The 24582-nt window shown below is 39.5% G+C and overlaps 1 protein-coding gene across 1 annotated transcript in view; it reads left to right on the forward strand.

The window, feature by feature from the left end:
- LOC121912801 (gamma-aminobutyric acid type B receptor subunit 1-like) overlaps positions 1 to 24582 on the forward strand; it is a 151144-nt gene that overhangs the window by 57533 nt on the left and 69029 nt on the right. Inside the window, exons 8-10 of the mRNA XM_042435244.1 lie at positions 995 to 1240; positions 1397 to 1460; positions 15247 to 15324. Coding sequence (XP_042291178.1) covers positions 995 to 1240; positions 1397 to 1460; positions 15247 to 15324 — 388 coding nt within the window. The remainder of the gene's footprint in view (positions 1 to 994; positions 1241 to 1396; positions 1461 to 15246; positions 15325 to 24582) is intronic.

Below are 24582 nucleotides of genomic sequence, written 5' to 3' on the forward strand. Positions count from 1 at the left end.
TAATAATAATAATTCCTTCAGATACAATAGGGCCTTTGCAGCGCTGGGTGCTTAGGCCCTAATAATTCCTTCAGTTACAAGAGGGCCTTTGTACCATTCGGTGCTCAGGCCCTAATAATAATAATAATTCCTTCAATTACAAGAGGGTCTTAGCACCATTCAGTGCTCGGGCCCTAAATAGTAATAAAAATAATAATAATAATAATAATTATTATTATTATTATTATTATTATTATTATTATTATTATTATTATTATTATTATTATTATTATTATGCTTGGGCTCGGGCCCTAATAATCTTAACAAAAACAATAGGTTCCTTGCACTTTCAGTGAGAGGGACCATTGGATGCATATTTACTAGTTTGAATATAAGTGCAAAACTTTGTGCATTTTCCTGCATCCTAAAGGCCTCAATAATGTTTGTAAAATGAAAATTGATGCATGAAATCCAAAATGGCTGATTTCCTGTTATATAAAAAAATATGAAAAAAAATTGTATTATGTTGAGAATGATGAGCGCAATGAAATCACCAAATTTCATGCGCATCAAAGAAACTTTGTTCCAAAATGGCTTTGTGTATGGGGGCACTATGGAGCCCGCTGGCTCCCAAGCCCAATCGCAACTTTGCAATTTTCGCAAGTGCTTGGGCCCTAATAATCTTTACAAAAACAATAGGTTCCTGGAACTTTCAGTGCCAGGGACCATTGGGCCCCTGGCACTTTCATGCTTGAGCCCTAATAATAATAATAATAATAATAATAATAATAATAATAATAATAATAATAATAATTATCCTTTAAAAACAATAGGTTCCTTGCACTTTCAGTACCAGGCACCATTGGTCCCCTGGCACTTTTGTGCTCGGGCCCTAATAATTCCTTCAATTACAATAGGGCCTTTGCAGCGCTGGGTGCTCAAGCCCTAAATATAATGTCACCATAGCATCATCCATGTGTAACCAAGCACTATCTCTCATCATTTTCTTCTCCAGACTTCCCAGGAGTTTCTAGCCCAGTTGATGTCTAAGCTTGGGGGTAAAAATCCAGAAGAGACTGGTGGTTTCCAGGAGGCCCCACTTGCCTACGACGCTGTGTGGGCTCTTGCTCTGGCCCTCAACAAGACTGTGGGGCCTCTAAAGTCCAAAGGTCATCGGCTAGAAGATTTCAACTACAACAACCGAGGTATCACAGCTGAGATCTACCGAGCCCTCAACACCAGCTCCTTTGAAGGAGTTTCAGTGAGTACAAAACCCCCAAGGAAAAGGAGAGATGTGGTGAGGTGCAGAAAGTGAGCAAGAAAGTGCTGTATAGAGAGATTAGAAAGAGAGAGAGGTAAACTGTGTAAAGGATGGAGGGGGATGTTAAAACATTAATATTCTGCCTTTTTCTTCCAGGGTCACGTTGTATTTGATGCCCAAGGGTCTCGAATGGCCTGGACTCTCATTGAACAGCTTCAAGGTATGCCACAGCACACGTCCCTGCTTTAAAATGGAATTCATTTCAATAATCAGCTTATTAAATACAACATCCCGCTACCATGTCCTTTCCATCACACTGTATATATATGAATAAATATATTCAAATATATTGTTGGCATGGTTTGAAGCATTTACCACTTTTTAACTTTAAGTTTTTTTATGGTTCAAACCTAAACTTAGACTGTTCAAAACATGTTTTATGTTTTTATATTGATGTGGCCAGTGTCTTTGGAAAAGCAGGACTGTTCTATTTTGCATGTGACACAACAATTATAGAAAAAATTAATTTCTGCATAAAAAGTTAATAGCTCTTTGAATATTTTATTAAAATTTGGAGAATTTCAAAAAAAGCCACTGTCATGCCCCTCCCAAATTGGCTTCCATGAAATACAGCGCACAGTCTATCAATTCAGTAGTCTGTCCTCAATGCCATTCCCTGGGGTTGATTAAAGAAACATCATGTAAAGTGATTCACAGAGAAATTTTAAGGATCTTTGAAAAAAAAAAAACAATAATAGGACAATTATTTTTCTTCAGAGAAATGCACCTTCACTCAGAAATTCAAGATTTGCCAACATTATTGGTTTTAAAAGTATTGAGGAACAACTTAACATCCAGAATAAGAAGTTGGATTTAGTGAGCTTGTTTGCATGAAATTGAAGTAGCAGTCCGGCCTAGTCGCACTCTCAGCACCCCGTGACTTTAGGCACTTTTAGTGCACTTTAAGGCCCAAATGCACCGAAAGCGCCTGACGCTCGCATTTTGAAGTACACCTATTGTTTTTAATGGATGAACACGCACTAGAAGCATTATGAGGCGCGTCAGAATGTCTTGATGCCCCAACTCTAACCTTGATTCAATTTTGGAGCGTCAAATGAGGACCCAGCATACAAAGCTGTTTTCTCTGCAGCCGAAAAAGAGAGAGAGATAGTGCAAGCCAGCTGAGCACGGGCAAGCGAGAGAGAGAGACAGCGCGGCAGTGGTCGAGCAAGGAAAGTGAGCGGTAGTTAGAACAAAACCTCTGAATGAGAGAAATAAAACGTTATATTCTTATTATTTCACGGCAGTCACATTTTAAAGCACAAATAAATAACCATCAAACAGATGATTTACTGTGGACACAGACGCTATTAGTTTCATTTCATTTCAAATTTTATGCTTGCAGTGCACCATAAGAGCATCAAGTGATGTGCATCAAATGACATGCGTCAATTATCACTTTTAATACATTTGGGCCTTTAGTGCAAAATGGAAGCACTACTATCTCATTTAACATGGCATGACTTCAGTCTCCCTGACTTTCCACCTTCACTGATGTTCCAGATAGCGGTTTACAGCCAGACTTAATTAAACTGATAGCTTCAGCTGCAACTGCAAAGACTCAGCAAATGTGACTTTGACATAACCTTGCAAACCTGTCGCCTAGGAATTATGAGACCACTCTAACCACTCAGCCAAAGGGTCAACCTGCTAGCCAAGGGCCAGCACATCTAGTTATCCCTGGTCGTTACTCTTGTGACATTACCCCCTCCTTCAGGAAGCGCACCCCTGCGCTTCAGACTACCAGCTCCCTTATATCTCTGGGTGCACACATTTCCAATGGCCTCGCAGTCTAACCATCACACTTCTGGCATTAAATGTAGCGAAGGAGGGTTCCCACACCAGGTCTCAAATCCTGGTCTCCCAGACCACAGACGAATGAGCTAACCACTCAGCCAAAGGGTCAACCCGCTAGCCAAGGGCCAACACATCTAGTCATCTGTGGTCATTACTGTCTAGAGGGCACTGGCCTGCACCATCACAGGTGGTCAGGTTGGATGACAGGCATACAAAACACAGGGCACTGACAACAGAGATCAAGGTTCACACCCTAAGTCCTGTGTGTGGTTAGGTTTAGGCAAGAGCACTGGTTAAGGTTGGTAAAAGATCCCGGTTTCGCTTAAATGTTAATCAACATGTTGTGTCCCGTGCTTGTGTCAAGTCACTGCAGACTTTTTTCTGTATTAAATCAAAACCATGATCTTTCCCTAACCTTAATTGAGTGCTGCCGGAGCCCTAAAAAATCTACTACGTTGTCACTGAACATTTTACTGATATCTTCAGTATCACTATTTTTCTGACTTGCCAGATACCTTTTCTCATTAAGCTGACAGAAAATGTAATTCGGGTAGCATTATGTTTCCCCACAAAACAAATTTACTGTTGCAATGAAAAATATAATACAATGATAAATATATATATAATAAATATAATTTTAAGGAGATAGGGCTTTAACTTGTTAAACTTAGGGACATGGAGTACAAGACAACATAATAGTTTTTTTTGTTGTTGTTTTTGTCTACATGGCAGCATTACTTGATTTTTTGTTAGTTTAAGTACCGTTGCAGTGCGTACTGTAGACAGTACTGTACATTTACTAACCTGTGGATTTATTGTTAACTCACCCTGCAAACGTGTCCTCTACAAAAATGTAATGATTATTCTAACACACATGCCTTCTAGTTTTCATGTTGAACAGTTGCATCACAGTTGCTGTTTTTTATTAAATAGGATAGAACTGGCTGATCATATGGCAATGGTAGTGTATTATCTGTAGTGATATAAGGCTCTGGTTGGCGGGCTGTGTTTTGATCACTGAGCCTGTGTTCTCCAATTCAGTCTGTCTGTGCTTTGTTTTTCTCTGACAGCGTTGAGATCTTTTACCAATGGAGGCTGTCTGTGTTCTTGGGACTGATTAAAAATTAAGCTTGTTTTGCCAATTTTCTTTGTTGGCTTCCATCATCCCAAAAGAGGAGGGTCAGTGATGAGCTGCACTTCGTTTGATGGTAATTGGAACCGTGCTGGCCCTGAGAAGTTTTTTGGTTAAGTCTATGCTAAGTGGAAAGATAGACATGGAAATGAAACGCTAATCCAACCTTCGTGTCAGCTTCTCAACATAAGTGTGAGTTGGCTCTGCTGCAGTCTGGAAGTCCACTGTTTGTAGATGTGAGTACTTGTTGTAAGGCTTTGAAAGGGACAAGGAAGCTTGTCTGATATGTGTTGCAGTATGCATGCATGGAGACAGGCTCTGTAGCTGCATAGAGGCTCTTGCTGTAGACAATATGCAACTCCTGGGAAACATAAATACATCTCAGGGCTCCAGGGGCTATGTGGAGATAACAATATTGTGTGGTCATATTTGTTCATAGTAAAGGCAGCATGATCGAGGATGAAAGGCTAATCTTATTCTATACAGTAACACTGAACAATTTTGTCTTTGACAAACAGTCAGACACTTTCATTTTTTACCTAACTTTACCTAAATGTTGAGTAAATGTGTACCTGACATATTGAAATAACCGCTGTAGACTACTAAATTTGGTACATCTTACTTTACACAAGCTGCTTGATCCAAATACTGAAAGTTGTGATCCAAAAATATTAAATTGATCAGCTTCACTTATTGATAAATGATATGAATGAAAGTTCAACTGGGAGACAGTGACTTCTGAAACTGACATGAAGCGAGAAAGACTCTGTTGGAGTTGTTGGAACTACTGAAACACTTGTAACTGAACAGTGGTGTTACAGAGTTAAGTATCTTCCCTCACAAGCGATCTTTGGTGGAGTACGGCTACAGAGAGCACACAAACCCAACAACAGCCATATTTAGTTTTGGCCCATTATACTTGAGGGATTAACATTAATTAGTGACAGCTGATATGATCTGATAAAAATGAGAGACTAATACCTGAATGATTTGTTCACTGCCCTTTGATAATAAGGAAGAGAATGTAGAGATAACAGATAAGATAGTGCCTGAGTTTAGTGAATCTGTCTATTTTGCTAGTCTAGGTGTTAATCACTACCACAATCACACACTCTAATTTTTACTCCTATATGCAGTGAAATACTTGCACTGTAGAGCACAGCTGTCATAAAGCAATGCTGCAACACTAGCACTATATTAGTTGAAGTGCAGTGAAAAGAGTCCGGATTTTGATTGGGGTTATTTTTACTCAATTCTGATCCTTTAAAATATGCCCAGATCAGCCCTGATACCAATCCTTAGGAACAGCTTGGGAGATTTCTATCTATAAGCATAAAGTACTGCAACACTTTGACGGAGAAGTGTATATCTATCTTAAAAGTCTCGTGAAATTGTATCGTTGGTCTAGCCATAATGTCTGCCCTTACAGACTCACAGACTTTGACATGTGCTCCTGCTACTGTAAATCACCTATGGCTCTGTCCCAGTGGGACACTGGCCAAGTGTGTGAGGGCTCTCTGGTTGTGCACACATTCTACAAGTTCACATGTCTAACTCACAATGTGGCATGTCATGTAAATGGTGATGACAGCAAATTCAATAAGCATAGAAAATATTAATGTACCGGGAAGACATCCTGTAAACACACCAGTGTTGTACTCGAGTCACTAAGTCTTGAGTCCGAGTTAAGTCTTGAGTCCCCAGTGTTCAAGTCCAAGTCCAAGTCACCAAAGAAGAGTCCGAGTCGAGTCCGAATCGAGTCCCCATTACCTGAGTCCAAGTCCGAGTCCGAGTCATTAAGGTTGAGTCTGAGTCAAGAGCCATGATGGGCTCCAGTGCTCCACTCTGGCATGGTCAAAGAGCAGACATACAAAAAAAAGGTCTACATTAAACAAAAATGACACAGCTGTGATTTCATATTATTATTAATGATGCACCGATTGAAATTTTATTGGATTTTTGGCGATTCAGATTGTCTTTATAAGAATTAAATAAGATTTTTTTTTTTTTTTTTTTTTTTGGACTTAAAGGTTTTCCAAATTGCAAGCTTCGTGTCTTCCTCACTCATGCTAATTAACTTCCATACCAATGACGATGTGTGTGTGTGGCTGTTGTGTCTTTGTGCTATGTGCGCGACTGCATGGTGTGTATGTGTGTGTGTGGCTGTTGCTGTGGCTTTCTGTGAGTTGTGTGCTTGACTGCATGTTGTGTGTGTGTGACTACATTGTCTGTGCAGCAGCTGCTACTGTGTGCATGACGTGAACCATAATGTGGCTATGTGAAAATTTGACCGGCAAAAAATCATGTATTACTTCTTTATTAGTTAAGAAGAGTCCTCGTCTTCAACTTCCGAGTCCGAATGCAGTCAATGCTTGAGTCTGAGTCCGAGTCCGAGTCATCAATGCACAAGTCTGAGTCGAGTCACGAGTCCTGAAAATCAGGACTGGAGTCAGACTTCAGTGTTGTAGTACTCGAGTCCAAGTCCTGGACTCGAGTACTACAACACTGAAACACCCATCACTAATCAACACCATGTAACTGTAACTGTCTTTCAAATATATTGATTAGGTCCAGCTTATAATTATGGTAACTCTGATGTGACATGAATGCAGCATTAGGAACTAAGCCACAACTTCCTCAATGTGATGCAGTTCCTGCTAAACCAGGATGTTGGTGCAGGACATCAGTCTTAAGAGTATCATCTTAGGTGCACCCCAGTAGCCTACTGGTTAAGATGCATGTATATATATGTGTGTATATATATATATGTGTGTGTATATATATATATATATATCATCACTACATCAACGTTAAATTATAACCGGTGGCACCAGGCCAGAAGTACACTGGTCAGAGGAGCGCAGAAGGTAGAGAGGGTCATCCACTAATCGGAAGATCAACGGTTCGATTCCCGGCTTCTCCAGTCCGCGTGTCGATGTGTCCTTGGGCAAGATATTTAACCCCAAATTGCTCCTGATGGCTTTGCCATCTGTGTGTGAATGATTACATTTCCTCTGATGGGCAGGTTGGGACCTTGCATGGTAGCCCCTGTACCCATTCAACGTATGAATGTGTGTGAATGGGTGAATGTGACTCAAATTGTAAAAGCGCTTTGAGTGATCGGAAGACTAAAAAGGCGCTATACAAGTACAGTCCATTTACAGTCCATTTACCATGGATGACAAGAGGTTCAATCACAAGATTAAATATGACACCACTGCTGCCATAATTGCCCTGGTTCCTGGCTTCCCAGTCCCTGGAATCAAGGCATAAGAGTATCTGTTATGGAAATAGAGGCACTGTGTGTTCTCCAGAACTAGCAATCCTGTAACATTACATGGGCACATTTGATTGAATGCAAGAACATATTTGTATTCTTATAATAAATCTCTCTAATTTTTTTCAGTGTTCTACATCAGATTCACCAAATTCTCTTCACTGCATAAACTTGTCATAAATTGCTAATTTCAGCCTAATGAATGTCACCTGTTTATCAGTAGGTGCATTTTATTGAGTTCTAATTAATAATTAATAATTTTCAGAAACACTATGAGGCAGCTGTTTACAACTACTACTGACATAAACAACATCACATCTTAAAAAATCTCTCTGTGAACTGGCAACCATGATGATGATGATATGCTCAACAGAATATTAAGTTTGTTTTAGTTTTTTTTAATTTCATTTTTGTACCGTATTTAAATTCATGACTTTGATAACAAGTTTCAACCACTCATTTTCATTTTTACCTCAGAGAAAAAAGTATTAGAAAATAGAACCTTTGCACGGCAGGCATTTTGACTTATCAAACCAGGAAGAGTGCAGGTATAGACATTAAGACATTAATGATGCAGTGATCAATTGGGCCACAAATAATTTTAAATCATTCATACATGCTATTTAAGAATGAATCCTGGTTTAGTGGATCTTGCATGAGGCCCATTGTTAGCATGAAAATGGTTGTCTTACAGCTGTAATACATTAGGCACGGACCCAGCGCATCACATAGGCGGGGCAGAGAGGGGTATTCTACCTGCTACACCAACTCCATCTCCAAGAATTTTGCCAAGTGATAATGCAGTTGGTTATGCAGGGTTTGGAAGAGTAGGCTATGTTTATTGGTACTGAATTATTGGTATTGGCCTCTGGTACAATGAGGTATTTCTTTTAATCATTTTTAAACAGATTGTACTCATTTTATACACAGTTCTATGTAGTTTTTACCTGTTGGAGGGCCATGTAGGCGCGTGTAGATAAAAAAAAAAATAGACCAGCTGTGTACCGCGCAACGTCTGTGCAGGTGTGCGCAGCTTCCATGGTCAGTGTAGCAGCTTCAAGTGATTATAAAGGGTGCGCTCTGCTGCAGCCATGCTGCAACAGACATGTCACGCCACATCCATGCCCCGTGTATTTTGAGAAGAGCTACAGTATGCCATACTATGCCAAAGATGACGGCTATTCAGAGTTTCCTCTGATTTTTTTTTTTTCAGGTTGGAAAGGTCTCTGAAACAATTAAAACCAGGTGTGTTCTACAGAGTTTTAATCTACCTGATAGTTAATGAACCACACCTGGCCTGTAGCACATGCAGACCGAGTAATAATCAAATCCAAGAATGGCATGTCAGTACTTGTCGATATGAATGCATGATCATATTTCTCCTCATTTGGAATAGCCCTCTGCTCTGCATTATTAGTCTAGCATTCTGCTAGCTCCATCCTGGGAAGGCTGTACACAGAAATCCTTCCATCCTTCTAATACATGTTTTTGTCCCCTGCCACTTCTTTTCACTTGCAGGGGAGGAACTCAATCAGGAAGGTCACACTATTTCCCCACATCCCACCCCCTGTGTGCAGGTGTCCCAACTAACCAATAGTAAAAGCACTTGTGAAACACAGGTGTAACTAACACCACTAATGATGGCTGGACCTCAAGGTGCTCAGTTCCAGAGCCCTGGTGTCTGTACTTGTTCACTGCCATGGCTGACTGAGACCCCTGACACAAACATCATTACTGTTATCAGTTACAGCTGTGTATTTCCTGCCCTGCCAAGTCAAAATGTCAGAACCCAGAGGGGTGTTCCATCAAGCTGGCTAAAGGAAAAGCTTGGATTATTTTGATAAGGCTCGCTAATTTAAATGAGAGTTCCGTTCCATCACTGCGGCTTAGATGATTCGCTGCTCAGTAACCATGGTAACTTTTTCAGCAGAATTAGCCTGCTCCGTGGCAGGCTAACTGTCAAGCGTGTGTCAAAGAATGTCCGACGGATGGAAACAGACTCCCAAAAGACGGTTCTGTCAAATGTCTTTTCACACTCGCATCACTTGTCCGTGTTCAGAAAGATAAAATGAAAGAACTGTGATGGACAAAAATACTTTACTTAATTTCCATTTTATTCATGGTCACTTCTGTGTTGGAGTGAGCCCTTTTATTTAAAAGCTTAACATTTATAATTTAAAAATAAAAGGGTGCCAACGTTGTTTTGAAGTCCAAACCATGACCCTCTGCTATGTATAGATGTATATGGTGGAAACTGCTTATAGTGATCACAGTTATAGTGATCAACTGCTAATATGGATTAAAAAGCTCAAGACAGAATCAGTCCTATACAACATTCTGCTGTTTGAATAATTCATCTATAGTAGGCTAATCAAGTAGTCCACTTACAGTGTTCATTTTGGGTCTCTTCATACATGTCAAAACATTTTAAACTACAGTACATCTATTTTTTGCACTTTACTCCCATGATAAGCAGCTGCGGCACCATTATTGCCCACCTGAGTCCGGTGCTGCGTGCACATTGAAATCATGATGGAGACAGAAAGTCATTTTCTCTCAATGACAAACGTAGTCTCCTCATAGCTTATGACAATAAAAGTGGGGAAAGAAATCTAAGGAAAGGATCACTGCTCTCCTCACCTGTTCTGCCACTGGGGAAAAGAAGGAACTTGTCATTGGCAAAAGTCAGAGCCCCCGGTGCTTCAAAAATGTGCGCACACTGCGTTTGAAACAGCCGTGCAGTATTTTGAAATAGTCAGTAAAATTCAGTAAATGGCAAAGCTGTCCATTTCATTACTTTACTTACTTTACTAATCTTTAGGCCATCTCTACCCACCCAATTTTGTGCCATGCCATCTCCCTCACCTGCAGCAGTAATGCCCTTTTTGGTGAAAACTCCTTTATATTCTTCATATAGTTTCAGCAGCAGGGTCGCTTTTCGCGACATAGTATTGTCTTTTCAACAATCGACTGTTCTAGGCTGCTTATGTACTCCGTGCACACGCACACTGCAAGCTTATTCCAGTCTGGCTAGACTTAGCGTTGACTAGACACAGCTAAGCTGCGTCAGTGGAATGGCTTGAGCCTCAAGTGAAAGTTGAAGTTAATTCTAGCCAGGCTTTTTCAAGTAAGTGCAGCTTTCTTTAGCTGCATTGATGGAACTCCCCTCAGGTGGTATCATGTGGTTTGAGCAGGCTCTATTGTTTTTGTAGTTCAAGCCATTATCCAATTTGGAAAGAAAGCCAAGGACCTTTTTGCATCAGAGACTACAGAAGATGGGTCACAATTATATTAAAAAGATAGAAAATTAAATAAGAAAAATAATAATAAATAAATAAATGATTAAATAGGAAATAATAAATTAAATAAACATGAATGGAAAATATCAAAGAAATTATATTAAAACTCCACTCGAACTCTATTTCCACTTCAAGCAGGGTAAATCAAACTCTATGATTATGACTGGTTGCCCATTCACTTGGCAGAGATTCAGACAAATGTCATGGCTCACCGTTCTGGTCTGATCAGTCAGAAACAGAGTTGAAAATGGAAGAGGAACAGAGAGCAGTCTTGAGCAAAATTGACTGCATGTCTATTGCAGATTTTCTAATAGAGGTTGCAAAACATTTCCTGTAGATGGAGGAGCCAACATTCATCTTCAGGCAGTCCCATTTCAGGATTGCTTGGAGGACCTAGCACCAGTGCTAATGCCATGTTTCTGCTATGTTGGATGGGAAAGATTCCCTTTTATGGACTTGTAATCGTTCATATCACCTGACGACTCAGGAAGGTTGTATGAGGGTTTAAAATACACTGCAGTGCCAAAATTACATTATATCCATAAATTTGGATATATCATTGTATATTGAATGATGGACTTAAACTGATGTGAGGCATCCATGTTTTCTTAGTTTCCCAGTCATAATCACGAGGTTGACATGAACACTTAGTGGGAAACTGATAATTATGGTAACTCTGAAATGTCATGAATGCAGCATAACTCCAGGTTCAGTTCTTGGTGAGCTTGGCAAATGAGCCAAGCGTTTAAAGTTATATTGTTAAAATGATTCCTAATAAAGTTACTGTTATTCTAGTTTTATTGTTATCATGTCATGTAAATGATGTTGTATTGGCATTGTGCACAGATTTTATAGCATTAGCTGAAGTCAAATTGTTAGTTCTAGCTTGCCTGAGTTATCTTAACCTTAACATTTAGTTCATGACATTTAGTGCAAGTAACATAATATTAACAGTATGTTACTTAATGAATAACTGCTATTATTTATGTGTTAACTTGAACACATTTCAGGCTAGCTACAACGACCAGTGACTCTAATAACATCGTAAAATCTGTGCATAATGCCAGCACAACACACAGCATTTATGTGACATAGATAAAACTAGAATAACAGTAACTTAAATTTTAACAACATAACTTTTTTGTGCTTATTTGCCAAGCTTGTCTTGAACAGGAGTCGTCAACCTGGAGTTAGTGCTGGTGCTCAGGCCTCCTCATAATCTTGCTGCGGGATATATGGCAATCTATCAAATCGCTGTGGAGACATTTCACTAAAAAACTAAAATGACAAACTCAGGGTGGTGCCAGAGGAAAAGTAAAGAGATCATCACCATTACATAAATTCATCCTCTGGGGAACATGAATGTCTGTACAGAATGTTATGACAGTCCTTTAGATATTTCTGGACCACTGTGGTGGATGGACTGACCATCATTGCCATCTCTAGAGTCCTGCCGCTATAGTGTTGCTAGAAATATAGCATAAAACCTGTGATGTTCACCCTGCTAAATGTGTAGTTTACTAGGAAAGAGTTGATGAGAGAGTCTTATAGTAGCTTTTCTGTCTCAGCCCTTGCTGAAGAGCATAATAAGTACATCTAAATAAAGCACTGTAGTTGACTATGCCTAATTACTACTTGTCAATTAGGAGTGTGGTCCAGTGGGTGGTGGTGGATGCCTCTGGGCCTGTGCCTCTGTGCTACTACACTGGGATATTAAAGTGTTATTATAACACACCACAGGAATGTGCTACAGCTGATGACAGGCCTGTTTCTCACATGGGTAATTTTTTTCCTTCCCTAAAAGAGGCTTGCAGGGATTCCTCTGGCCTGGATTTCATTAATGAAATATCTCATAAAGTGTATTGGTTCGTGGAGCAAAAGGACAAGGACGCAGGGCATCTGTCTGTCATGATTTCCCCAGAGAAAAAAAAGACATGAATGTCAAAAAAGAGATTATATTTATATTTGAAGTACAGTAATCCACAGCTTACTTAATGTAAAACTAAATCTGATTATTTTAACCAGAAATTAAATTCATTATTATTTCTCAAAGAAAAAAAGTTCTATTTGTGCTCAGATCAGAGGTGGAACAGTGCCTTTAGTCACATCTGTCCAGTGTGTGATATGAAATAGAAAATGCATATCATTTTATTTCTTACTGTCTTTTGTGATGGAAATGTAATGGTTTTTTGTTTGATAATACAAAGGACATGAGTGAGCTGATGGATGTGAGTGATTCACAATGACATGACCTTCAATTTGGCAAGTTATTCAGTGAAAGCATGGGAGCCCAGGAAGAGAGCACTGTATCGGTCATGAATTGGTGATTGTTATCATTTCTTATTATTGCTTTTTTCCCCCTTTCTTTTTAACATTGTCTCTAAAACTAATGGGATGGGCCACAAGATGACATGACACTTAAAGGAATAGTTCAACATTTGGGGAAATTACTTTCTTTCTAAGAGTGAAATGAATAAAAACTTTTGTAAAAACAACAGTTTGGTGGTGGTTTTACAAGTTTTACAGGGAATTACCTACTGAACAACAGTTGTGTGCAGTGACTGTTTGCAGTGTCCTAGAGTCTTGTAGCTCCAGTGAGGTTGCCAGGTTTGGTGCCATTGTGACTTTAGAGAGACCAGAACCAAAACCAGTGCTCGCTGACCATATATGGCAACCACACACACACACACACACACACACACACACACACACACACACACACACACACACACACACATACAAACAAACAAACAGGATGAGAATCAATTCATGGAAAATTACAATGCATGTTATCCTTGAAACATGAAATTGAAGTGTGACATACATACATACTGAAGTTATCATATCCTACTGCAAACAGTATTTTGGTACCTTTCAAGGTAACAATTAATTATTTTATGTTTTAGACAGACTACTAAAAGACCAATTAGTAATGTGTGTTAGTGGCATTTTTCTTTTATTATTAAATTTGACATTTTCAAATGTGCAAGAAGGGGGTCATTGCCCTCTTCTGGTCATGGTACATACAGTATTTACAACAAGTGTTTCCTAAGCAAGATACCTTGAAAACTGCTGGCCAGATTTCTATGAAATTTATGATTTATATTTTTTTTGTGAGTCCTTGACCTTCCCTCTAGTAGAAAATTAGGCAAAAAATTTCACCTTGATTAAAAAAGATGCATACTGACTCCAAGAGCTGTAATTTCATGGCAGCGCATCGACCAACGCAAGCAGCATTCTGACACTTGATACATTCTGATACATTCCTCACCTGGAAATTAGCTTGGCATGTCTGTGTGTTATTTTGGTGTTCAGCACACAGTGCACTCTGCACCAACATCTGCCTCTGGCTGCAGATATGTGTTGCTATAAGGTGTGTTCATGTTGTTTCACTCTAATCCATCCAGACAACAGCAATTCACACAAATCTGATGGAGTTCCAGTTCTAAAGTCTCATGACTTTGGTCAGCATGTCCGGTGCAGCTTTAGTGGCACAGTAGACAACGTGGTCTCTGAGGGCACACTGCTGTGTGCAGTTACTGTTTGCTGTGTCCTAGAACCTTGTAACCACAGTGAGGTTGCCAGGTTCAGTGCCATTGTGCCTTTACAGAGAACAAAAGTAAAACCTGTGCTTGCTGACTGTATCTGGCAGCCACACACACATGCACAAAAATAAAAAATATTATTTATACATTTCTGTTTGTGTATAGATTTAAACAAATGAGATACATCTAGTTAATCAGTGTCCTTTAGAGATGTTGGTAGGTGCATTTTTTAACTTAAGCTAGCTGTTTCCCCCTGCTCCCACTTCTTATGCATAGCTAGGCTAACCACATCCTGACTCTGTACTTAATACACATGAACACGACATGAGATTGATATCCATCTTCTCAACTCACTGCTGGGAAGAAAGTGAATGAGCAAATTTCACAATTCATTCATATAAAATTTGACTCAAACTCAGTATTTTCAGTATTTTATTTAATTATTAACTTGGACAGACATATTACCAGGGTTGGGTATTGTTTTGGAATTTTCAATACTAGTGCTGATACAAGACCTGAATTTCTGTACTGCTAACAAAATGCTACTTTTTTGATACTTTACATGAGAACTATAAATACGTTTTTGAACAAGCCCCCCTTTTATATTCAACAAAAGAAGCCAAAGTTCTCAAAGTTCTAAACTGTACAAGAACTAAAATAGTCTAAAAATCTTGGTTAAGACCAAAAGCTGCCTGATCACAGAATAAGGAAGCAAGGTTACGAATCTGACCAGACATATGATGCCAGTTTTTTTGTTGTTCTAAGTGTTTGGTCAGTTCCAATAAAGTACTAAGGTTGGATAGCCAGCTCTACCTGGTGGATTCTTACAGTTAGTGTGACCCTGTCTTTCTCTCTCTCTCTCTCTCTCTCTCTCTCTCTCTGTCTCTCTCACACAGGAGGGAGCTACAAGAAGATTGGATACTATGACAGCACTAAAGGCAATCTCTCCTGGTATGGGAATGACAAGTGGATAGGTGAGGAACATTCATCTTCCTCAGCCCCTTAATTTTTCTCTTTATCACTGTCTGTTGCACTCCCTCTACCTTCTAATCCCCTGTTTTCTTTGACCCCACAGCCTCCCCCTTCCCCCTCTAATTCCTCTTTCCTTCCTCCTTTATTGCCCTCTCTCTGTCTCTCTCCCTCCCCCTCTCCACATACAAGGTTGGCTGAGAATGTTCATCAATCAGTCAGTCAGGTTTTATTGAGCATGTGGGAACAGCAGCACTCCCTCTAACTTTTCACAGCTCACCAGACAGCCAAGTGATTCAGCATTGAATGGAGGCACAGTTAAGCACAGTGATGGGCCAATGTGCTGTGGAGCAAAGATTTCATTCCATTTACTAATTAAACATGAGGACCAGTTCAAATCCATGACAGCAGTGCAATAAATAGAAGATGCTAGTTGACAGTCTAAACAAAATAGGAGAAAGCAATCTGGGTGGTGGTGTAATGGGATTGGGCCTCATGACCTTGACTTTGAGGAATGAAATTGTGGTTCCTAATCAGTATGTGGAGCGATGTGTGCATCCATATCAGTTCTGCCTCCCTGAACACTGACAAGATGCAGATCTAACTGTGGTTAATGCTCTGAAAACTGTAGAGGATGGTGCAAGTATGTGGAATGGAAAACAAAAAATGATGCAGTGAAGGGAAGGAGGAGGAGGAGGAGGAGGAGGATGATGGTGGATATGAATCAACCCTCAGTTTTTTTGTGTGTGTGTTTGCCTGTTTGTTTGGCTGTCACAAGTGCCTTCTCAGACACCACTGACTGGATTTCCTGTAGTTCCAAAATTGCATTGATTGATGCTAGGAGGTGGGAGGAGCAGGGTGACTGTTCCAGATCTGAACAAGGTGACACACTGGTTACTGACTGGCTGACAGGGTGGAGGCAGTATTACAGAAATAACATGTTTACAGTTAAAATAACAGTTTATAACAAGGTTATTATTTAAAGGACCATACCATGGTTTTGGAATATCCCTTTAATCCCTTTGTTACAAATCATTTGTACCATAAATTCTCAAAATGTGGCTGAAACGGTTACTTACCTCAACTGCAGAGAGACCAAGACTTTCATTTAAACAAGCTTATATGAGAGACAGGTATACCATAAATTCCCATATAAAAACCTGTATTCAAATTAGGGCTGTCATGATACCAGATTTTCACAACACGGTTGTCATGGCCAAAAGAATTCACGATAACAATGTTATATCTATCTATAGCTGTGACTTATTAGCTGGAAAATACAATGGTACCATAGCATGGAGCCTTACCTAGTCCAAGTTCAAATTTAATAACAATGCCACAGAAAATGAATATTTTAAACATGTTTTTCTAAGGGTATGTCTAGGCATCTTCCAAAAAAGGCCATTTAAAGACACCAGTATAACCCCTTGCTGAAGCATCAACATATTATAGTGCTCTGTTCCCCTGTTGAAACTAAACTTTGTGCATATAAAAGAGTCAACACAAGTGCCAAAGTGGAAAAGTAGTTCATATAAAAAGTAAATCACAGCAAACTATTAATATTTACATAATTTCCATGTTGTGGCTTTATAAAAAGCAAAGCAATAAAGCAGCATATGGTCATTTTTGGAATTTCATTGGCTATTTGAAGCACCAGTCATCAGCAGAATCTGTTCCTATTGGCTTGGTCTTTACACAAAAGAAGAGGGGCAGGCACCTCCTTTCAACACAGATTCTCTTTGGCTATTGTAGATTGTGGACAGGACATGGAAGCTCCTATTGGGTCACGTGAGGTGCCAATTGAAAGGTCAGAGTGCAGCCTCCATTTTGATACCAAGATGTGGCTAAATAATGCAACAACTATTTGTGAATATTCATGGATATAATAATGTGTTATGGACTAAATATTTACTGGAGTGGATCGACTGGACCTTGCCAATGTAACAAGACAATTTTTGTCGGAGTTGTATCAGTCAGTGGAGTAATATGAGGCTTCATAGGTGAGTAACTTACAATTTTGTAATTGTTTGTTTGTGAGTACCCACTTAAAGACAGGAGTTGTGTACATAGCAGAATTGTGTACTTAACAGTGTGATGGCCCATGGACGGACCGTCAGAATGTTAAGGTTATTATTAACATGATATCAATATTTCATTATTTAAAACTCTAATATGTAACTATTCTGCATTAAAATGCCTAAAAACAACTAGATCCATGTTATATATTTTGTTGATTTGTGTGCTTCCACTATCCCAAATGTTTCCAACAATTTTCAAACACAGAGAAATCAGTCATTTTATTCAAGGTAACAGTCTGTTTCATTTGGTCGCCTGTCAATGGCATCATACCCCCTCTACCAAAGAGTATACACATACAAGATAATACGTCGCCGTTATGGTTGCCCATCAGAAATTGTCATAAATTGACTTTTATTCAGTTTTAAGCCACATTTTTACAAAAAACTTTTTAGATCTTGGTCATTTCTAACTATATCTTTTAATCGGATGAAGGATTTTAGTCATTGGAAGTCTGGATCTTAAGTTATCAGAAAAACAATCTGAACAAACATTAGCAGCAGCTCGGCTAGCAGCCCCTCCCGGACATCCTCTTTCTGCCAAAGAGCATTGGAGAAACACTGATTTTTAATGTGAAACTGCTTTATTCACTGTTTTTAGTTTTATTTCCCATGTACATTTATTTTGAAGAGGAGGAGACCTCTGTGGATAATTCGGCTCATGGTAAAAACTTGCTGAAAGATGAACGCTGAAGTAATCCTATCCTGGAGAAGCTGCTTGTTTAACAATGAAGACAACAACTCCCATGATCCCACGCTACTTCACACCGTCATCACACTCCATCTTTTGTTATTTTTTTGATTTACAGACCCCTAACGGCAGAAATTACATATTGTGTGTTTAAATATCACAGTTATCGTCAATACCGGTATATCGCAACACCCATATTTCAAATAATGTCTTAGTCCCAAATAAATACTGATCAGTGTTTAGATACCATCAACAAAAACACTTCCCAATGTTTTTTCACATTAAAAGCCTACCTTTATAGACTTAGGTAGGATCTGTTGTGTTTCATTCGTAGCTTACTCTTTCTGGAGGAATAAGCAAAGACTCATTCTGCACGGATGGAATTAGTACTATTGGTAGAAATGGGTATTATACTGAATTTATCAAGACAGCAAGTCAACATGGAGGAAGCATTGAGTTTACATTAACTGGGGAACAAGAAATTGAAAATAAAGGCCTGGTTCTCTCTGCCACTGTGGTAAATAAAGGCCTTGGCTACTATTTGAGAATTGACAGTAGTGTATTTAATGATATATAAGTTATATCCGTGTTTTCCGATCTGCTACTGTTGCTGTTATTGGAAATTCCTCCATGTGTACCTGTCGTGTTTGTGATGGACTCATGGTTTGGGACTCTTTGTGTTCTCTGGGTTTTCTGCGTTACACTTATGTTGCCTAGTCATTTCGTTGAGCTTGTTTATGTTATTTGACTTTGAAAGACTTTCTTGCATTCTCAGTTGGATTGTGGTCTGTATGTTCTGGGATTTGGTTTGCTCTGTGTTTCACTTATGTGTTCCTTCACTCCTCCTGTGTTCATGTGCTCCACCTCTCACCTTCCCCAGCCTATCAGCTCCCAGCCTCCCCTTGTGTTGTGCCACCTGTCCCTTGTTGTCTGATTAGTTCAGTATGTATTTAAGTTCAGTTTTCAGTTCAGTCCTTGTCGAGTCATCTGTTAAGTCAACTCTGTTCTGCTCAGTTAGCCCTGTTTTGTTCTGTTCCGGAGTCTGTTCTGTTCATCCCAGAAATAAAGAAGGTTTTCTTCAGACCTGCTTCTGGTCTCTGCATTTTGGTCCACCTGCTCGGCAATTTGTGACAGTGTTGGTAAATTAAGTGATGAATGGACATCTCCACAGCCCTTATTCCATCTGGTAATCAGTTCTACTTTGTCTTTTTTTGTCTGTTTTCTACTGTCAGTGAAATGCAACATAACATGAATCTGTTGTACTGATGGAAATAGTGCTGTGGAAATGTATATTATACTGAATTTACCATGATAGCTATTACAGTACAGGTAATGGTAACACACGCACCCCTTTGCAGAGCATCCTTTATTTCTTCATTCTGACACATTGGAGTACAGAGTTTTACTTGACAATTTAAAGTTACCCCTTAAGTCTCTTTATTACAAATCATAAATACTGTACATTGTGAAATGGTGGTCATTACTTATCCCAGCTGTGGAGTGAAACCAGGGCTTTATTTGAAACAGGCTTTATTAGACATAGGCCTTTTTCTAATTTCCTGTTTTTATATTATACATAATATTTTAGTAGGAAGCCTCCCTGTTTTCTGCTCCATATTTCTATTTGCTTTTAATGCAAACTCAAGTTCCTCCATGTTTGCATGTGGTCTTGAAAAATGTACATTTCCACAGCACTAATTCTGTCAGTGCAACCACTCTGCTGCTCTCAGATTTTCTTTTGAACATAAATACTGTTTTCATTCATTCAGTATTTCTAGTTGCTTTAACTTTGTCACTCTTTTGTTTGTGTTAAACTAGTGTCAGTGAAGACTTCCTGCAGATGTTTTATCTTGAAAGCCTATCAAGAGAAGGAGGTATTACTCTCTTTGAGCCACTGGAAGGCTTTTACTGTGAAGTATGTGTGTAGGAAACTTCATGGAGGGTAGTTTACCACTGAACAAAGGAACGGGAAAGTAGAAGTGACTGTGGGTGTTGCCTTCTTTAAACTCTTGATCACAGCAAGACATTTCCCCACCAATCCTCTAAAAACTAAGCCGCTGACTCAAGTGTCTGCCGACATCTCAGCTGTGAAGACAAGCCAAGCTGCAATGTCCCCTGGTAGTTGTTTGACGTCACTCTTGTCTTCTGTCACTGAAAAGCTGTAAGCAGTGATATGTTATTGGCTGGGTGCCAGAAACACATCTTTGCAACCAAGCCAGACAGCAAGGTCAGCCAAGTGGCCTCTCGCTCTGGTATGACAAGACCCAAGGGAGGGCCAGAAAAAGTGTTGACCTCTTGTGTTTTCGGTGTTTGACCCTGCGGTCATGCTGCCTCCAGCAAGGCTGTCTGGGCCATCTGGATTGTGTGCGGAAGTCTGCAGATGCTTTCGGGCAGTGGATGAACCAAGTGGTACAAGGAGCCAGTATCATCTACGTGACAGCCAGTCACCCTGAGGCACTCGTCAGGATGTCCTCCTTTCTCACTGCTGGTGGTGGTCAGCAGTGTCTGTCCTGGCAGTGAACACCAGAAATAGCCAGGAGAGTGACATGATAGAATTAGACCTCCTCAAGGTGACCAGGAGTTGGTTGTATATTGGTTGCTATGAACGAATGTGTCATAGCTCTGGGTTTAGTTCAAGACATTTTAGTTCTTTACTCCAACTCCCATCTCTTTTTCCCCTTCCCCTCTATACAGTCCATTCCTCCATCACCTCTCAGAATTAACTTCTCGTCTATTTGTATCTATTTTCCTCTCTCTAGCCCCTCATGTCTTTCATCCTTCTTTCTCACTTCGCAGTATTTGTTCACAATCTCTTCTATTCTCCTCCCTCATTCTTCAGTCTCCTTGACAACCACTGTTGCATCGCTGCCTCTCTCTCTTATTACCTTGGTAACCATTATGGGGCCAGTCGCCATGGTAACATACTGTCCCGATTCCACCATCAAGGGCAGGGAGAGGTATCAGTGTTGGAGAACACATTTTCCCAAAGGACACTCTCTTACACACACACACATTCTTTCTGTCTAACCCACACACATGCACATGTATAGTCTGTATCTGCCTTCAGCAAGCACTTACACCCACTCACATGCACAGAGCCTAATCTTTCTGAGTTATGATTGTGGCTTCTTACTTTTTCACTGCAGAGCACTTTACTTTATTGACATGACATTACGATTATAAACAGGGTGAGAATCATTTCATGGAAAAGAACAACACAGAAGGAAACAGGAAAAATCACGTTGTCCTTGAAACATGAAATGGAAATGTGACATACACTTTAGATACCATATCCTTCTGAAAACATTATTTTGCTACCTTTCAAGGTAACGATTAATTATTTGGACAGTGTGTTTTAGACAGACTACTAAAAGACCAATTAGTAATGTGTGCTAGAGACATTTTTATTTTATTATGAAGTTTGACATTTTCAAATGTACAAAACTTCATTGTCATTGCCCTCTTCTGGTCATACAGTATTTACAACAAGCTTCCTAAGCTTGTTTCCTAGATACCTTGGAAACTGCTGGCCAGATTTCCATGAAATGTATGATTTATAATGTTTTTTGTGCTTCCTTGACCCTCCCTCTAGTAGAAAAACAGATCATTCTGCGCCAACATCTGCCTCTGGCTGCAGATATGTGTTGTACTGTGTGCTCATGTTGTTTCACTCTGATCCATCCAGACAACATTATGATTTCTTGAAGCATTTTTTTATTTGTTGAGCTGTTGTTGTCATGCTTCGTTGTCACTGGCTGAACTTTTTCAGAGCTATGAGACCAATGATGTGATTGTCTCAGAAAATATGTAATCACCACACCTTCTGAACTATGTTCTACTTCACCCAGCTCTTTTGCATGGATCGGTGTTTGCACCACCAAAAAGTCCTCTCTGAAATCTGTGAAATTTGCTGTTGTTTATTAACCCCTGAGAATAAATCCCCATCACACCTAAATGTCTACTTGTGCACAAGTACATGTCAGCTTTGTATACAGGATAAAGTCTAACAGGCAGATTGGAATTAAATTTGTTAAGCACGTTCATTAGAACGGCCAAAGAAAAGCAAACTTGCCAGTACATTTTTGTCCAACAGTTAGAGTGTGTTTTCTTGAAAAAGCCAAATTTGAAAGACCAAAAAAGTTAAGGTTGTTAATGGTTTATTTATCTCCAAACCAGCCAGATGTTGTCAGCATTAACATTATGTAAAGTGTTTAGTGTTCGTAATGTACTGTGCTAATATCATGCTGTCATTATGTCAGCTACAAATGTTAAAATGTAAACTTAGAGGTTTGATAAGCTAACAGCATGATGTAGCTGACTGCTAAATATAGCTGATGTTACAGACCTACTGTAGTTAGTTAACATGGAGATTAGTGTAATACAAACAGCACTAAGTTGAGATCTGCTCAGCTTGATGATAATGGAAGATCATTTTGTTTTAGAAGATCTCTTACTCTGCCATTTCTTCCATCTGCCTGACAGTTTTTGTGAGTATGGCATGAATCAAATATAGCTGCTGTGTGAATAGCAAACACTAAGCTCTTGAAGTTAGATTCTCAAAGTCGTCCGCTGCATCAGACTCTGACGTGTGAGACATAAGAACTGCATACAGCAGCCTCCATAGCGACACTTTTATGAGGCTAATGAAGCTCCTGTTACTATTCTGACCTGAAGAATCCATGGCAACATGGCTGCTATTAACATTTCATTCAATCAGGCCAAGACTCACAGATCTTATACTGCATCGCCTGGGGCTCCTCTGTCACTGCTCAAGCTTCAGATTTTCTAAAAACGCTGCTAAGCAGGCAACACTGATGCACAAACGGCCCTATTCTCACACATGCAGAGTCCATGTTGTAAATGGAATATACATGAAATCTGTTCAGACAGAACGCAAAGCGAATTTTTTGTGCGGTGCAATTACACACAAAGTCAATGCAAAGACACGAGTAGGTGTGAATTTGGCCCAGGCAACGCAAATTGATGCGAATATGTCCACATGGGTTGAAAATATTTCAACTTGAGCAGAAAATTTGCGCATATCGTGGGGCTACATAGAGTGGAAACAGGAGAGAAAATGTAGCAAAATAACAAAAAGAACCTGGTGAGTTCCTAGTGAGTTTTGAGTTAAGTCAGCAGCTGAACTGAACACAAAAACACAGAAACTCTCCCACAGACATGGTCAGTGTGTCAGTTGTTAGCTAGCTTAATGTTACAGCTAATGTACAGTAATGTATATTAGCTGCTTAGGGTAAGTAAACACAAATGAGGGCCCTGATATCATGGATCACTAACTGGTGTGTAGACTGAGTGATATGATCACTTAGCTTCAAAAAAACATAATGAGCTGCACAGTCAGTGACTCTAGATTTGAGCAAATATTTGTACTCAAAAATGCTTTCTAAATTCAACCTTGAATCTCAGCCAGCAGGTAGCATTTCTGACTATTGATCAGATACTCCTGGTCTAACACAAACAAAAGGATAAGTGACCCGCTGTGTAACTGGCTGAACTGAAAATGTAGAATAACTGATCCTAAACTATACAGGTGTAACTCCAGTATGACATGCAGATCCAGCCAGCTCACTGATGGCAGCAGGTAGTATGTTAACAGACTATAAAAAGTTAGCATGTCGGTGAAAATCAAGAAAGAATTAGCCTTGCCTCACCAGAATGAATGGATGGAAACACTGTAGATCTTTGAATACTGATATTGATATTTCAGCCTTGCCAGTTGCAGACTTAAGGTATTAGTCAGGTTTCCATCCAAATGTGTCACAAATTTTAACCAAATCCTGAAAACTTGCACAAGAAAATGCAAATTAATGCTTGTTTCCATCCACTACTGTTATGTGAATATTAGGAGTTTGTTCATCAAGATTACAGTTGATGGCGCTAATTTTCATTTTGGGTGCCATTAAACCATTGCAGAAGAAGAGTACTGTTTAGACACACTGTTAGTTAGTTAGTTAGTTAGTACAATGTTTTAGACTTTAACTGCTGAAGGATGATATCTAGCTTTGTATACATTCGAGCATTTTCCTACTGAATTCGAAGATTCAGTTTTTATCTCGACTAAATGTCTTGGCATTCCAACAGTTGTTGTTGTGTTAGCAGCTCATTAAGGCGGGTCTCACAGCAGGGTTTTACAAACTGTTGAGTAAAATCCTCCAGCACAAAAAGTTTTTTCTGGTTACACATTCATTGTGTTTATTTTCACTCTCTACTCATGCAGAACAGTGGTTAGGGGGTATGCATCATTGGAGCTACAGTCTAAAATGACACTGACATTAAAAACTCTTGTTAACACTGAAGTACTGTACTGGAGCTGCACAGTGTTGTACTCCCCGATTTGGTTATATCACCCTGTAGCACCCTCAAATCCCCAAATGTTCCCTCAACTCAGTGGTAGAGTTTTAAACTCAACACAGTTCAGCTGAGTGTGCTGCCATGTTACTGATATTGCTCCCTCAGCTATCCTACATCTGTCTTTTTCC

Source organism: Thunnus maccoyii, chromosome 15 (genome assembly GCF_910596095.1).
Source record: "Thunnus maccoyii chromosome 15, fThuMac1.1, whole genome shotgun sequence".
NCBI classification, from domain to species: domain Eukaryota; kingdom Metazoa; phylum Chordata; class Actinopteri; order Scombriformes; family Scombridae; genus Thunnus; species Thunnus maccoyii.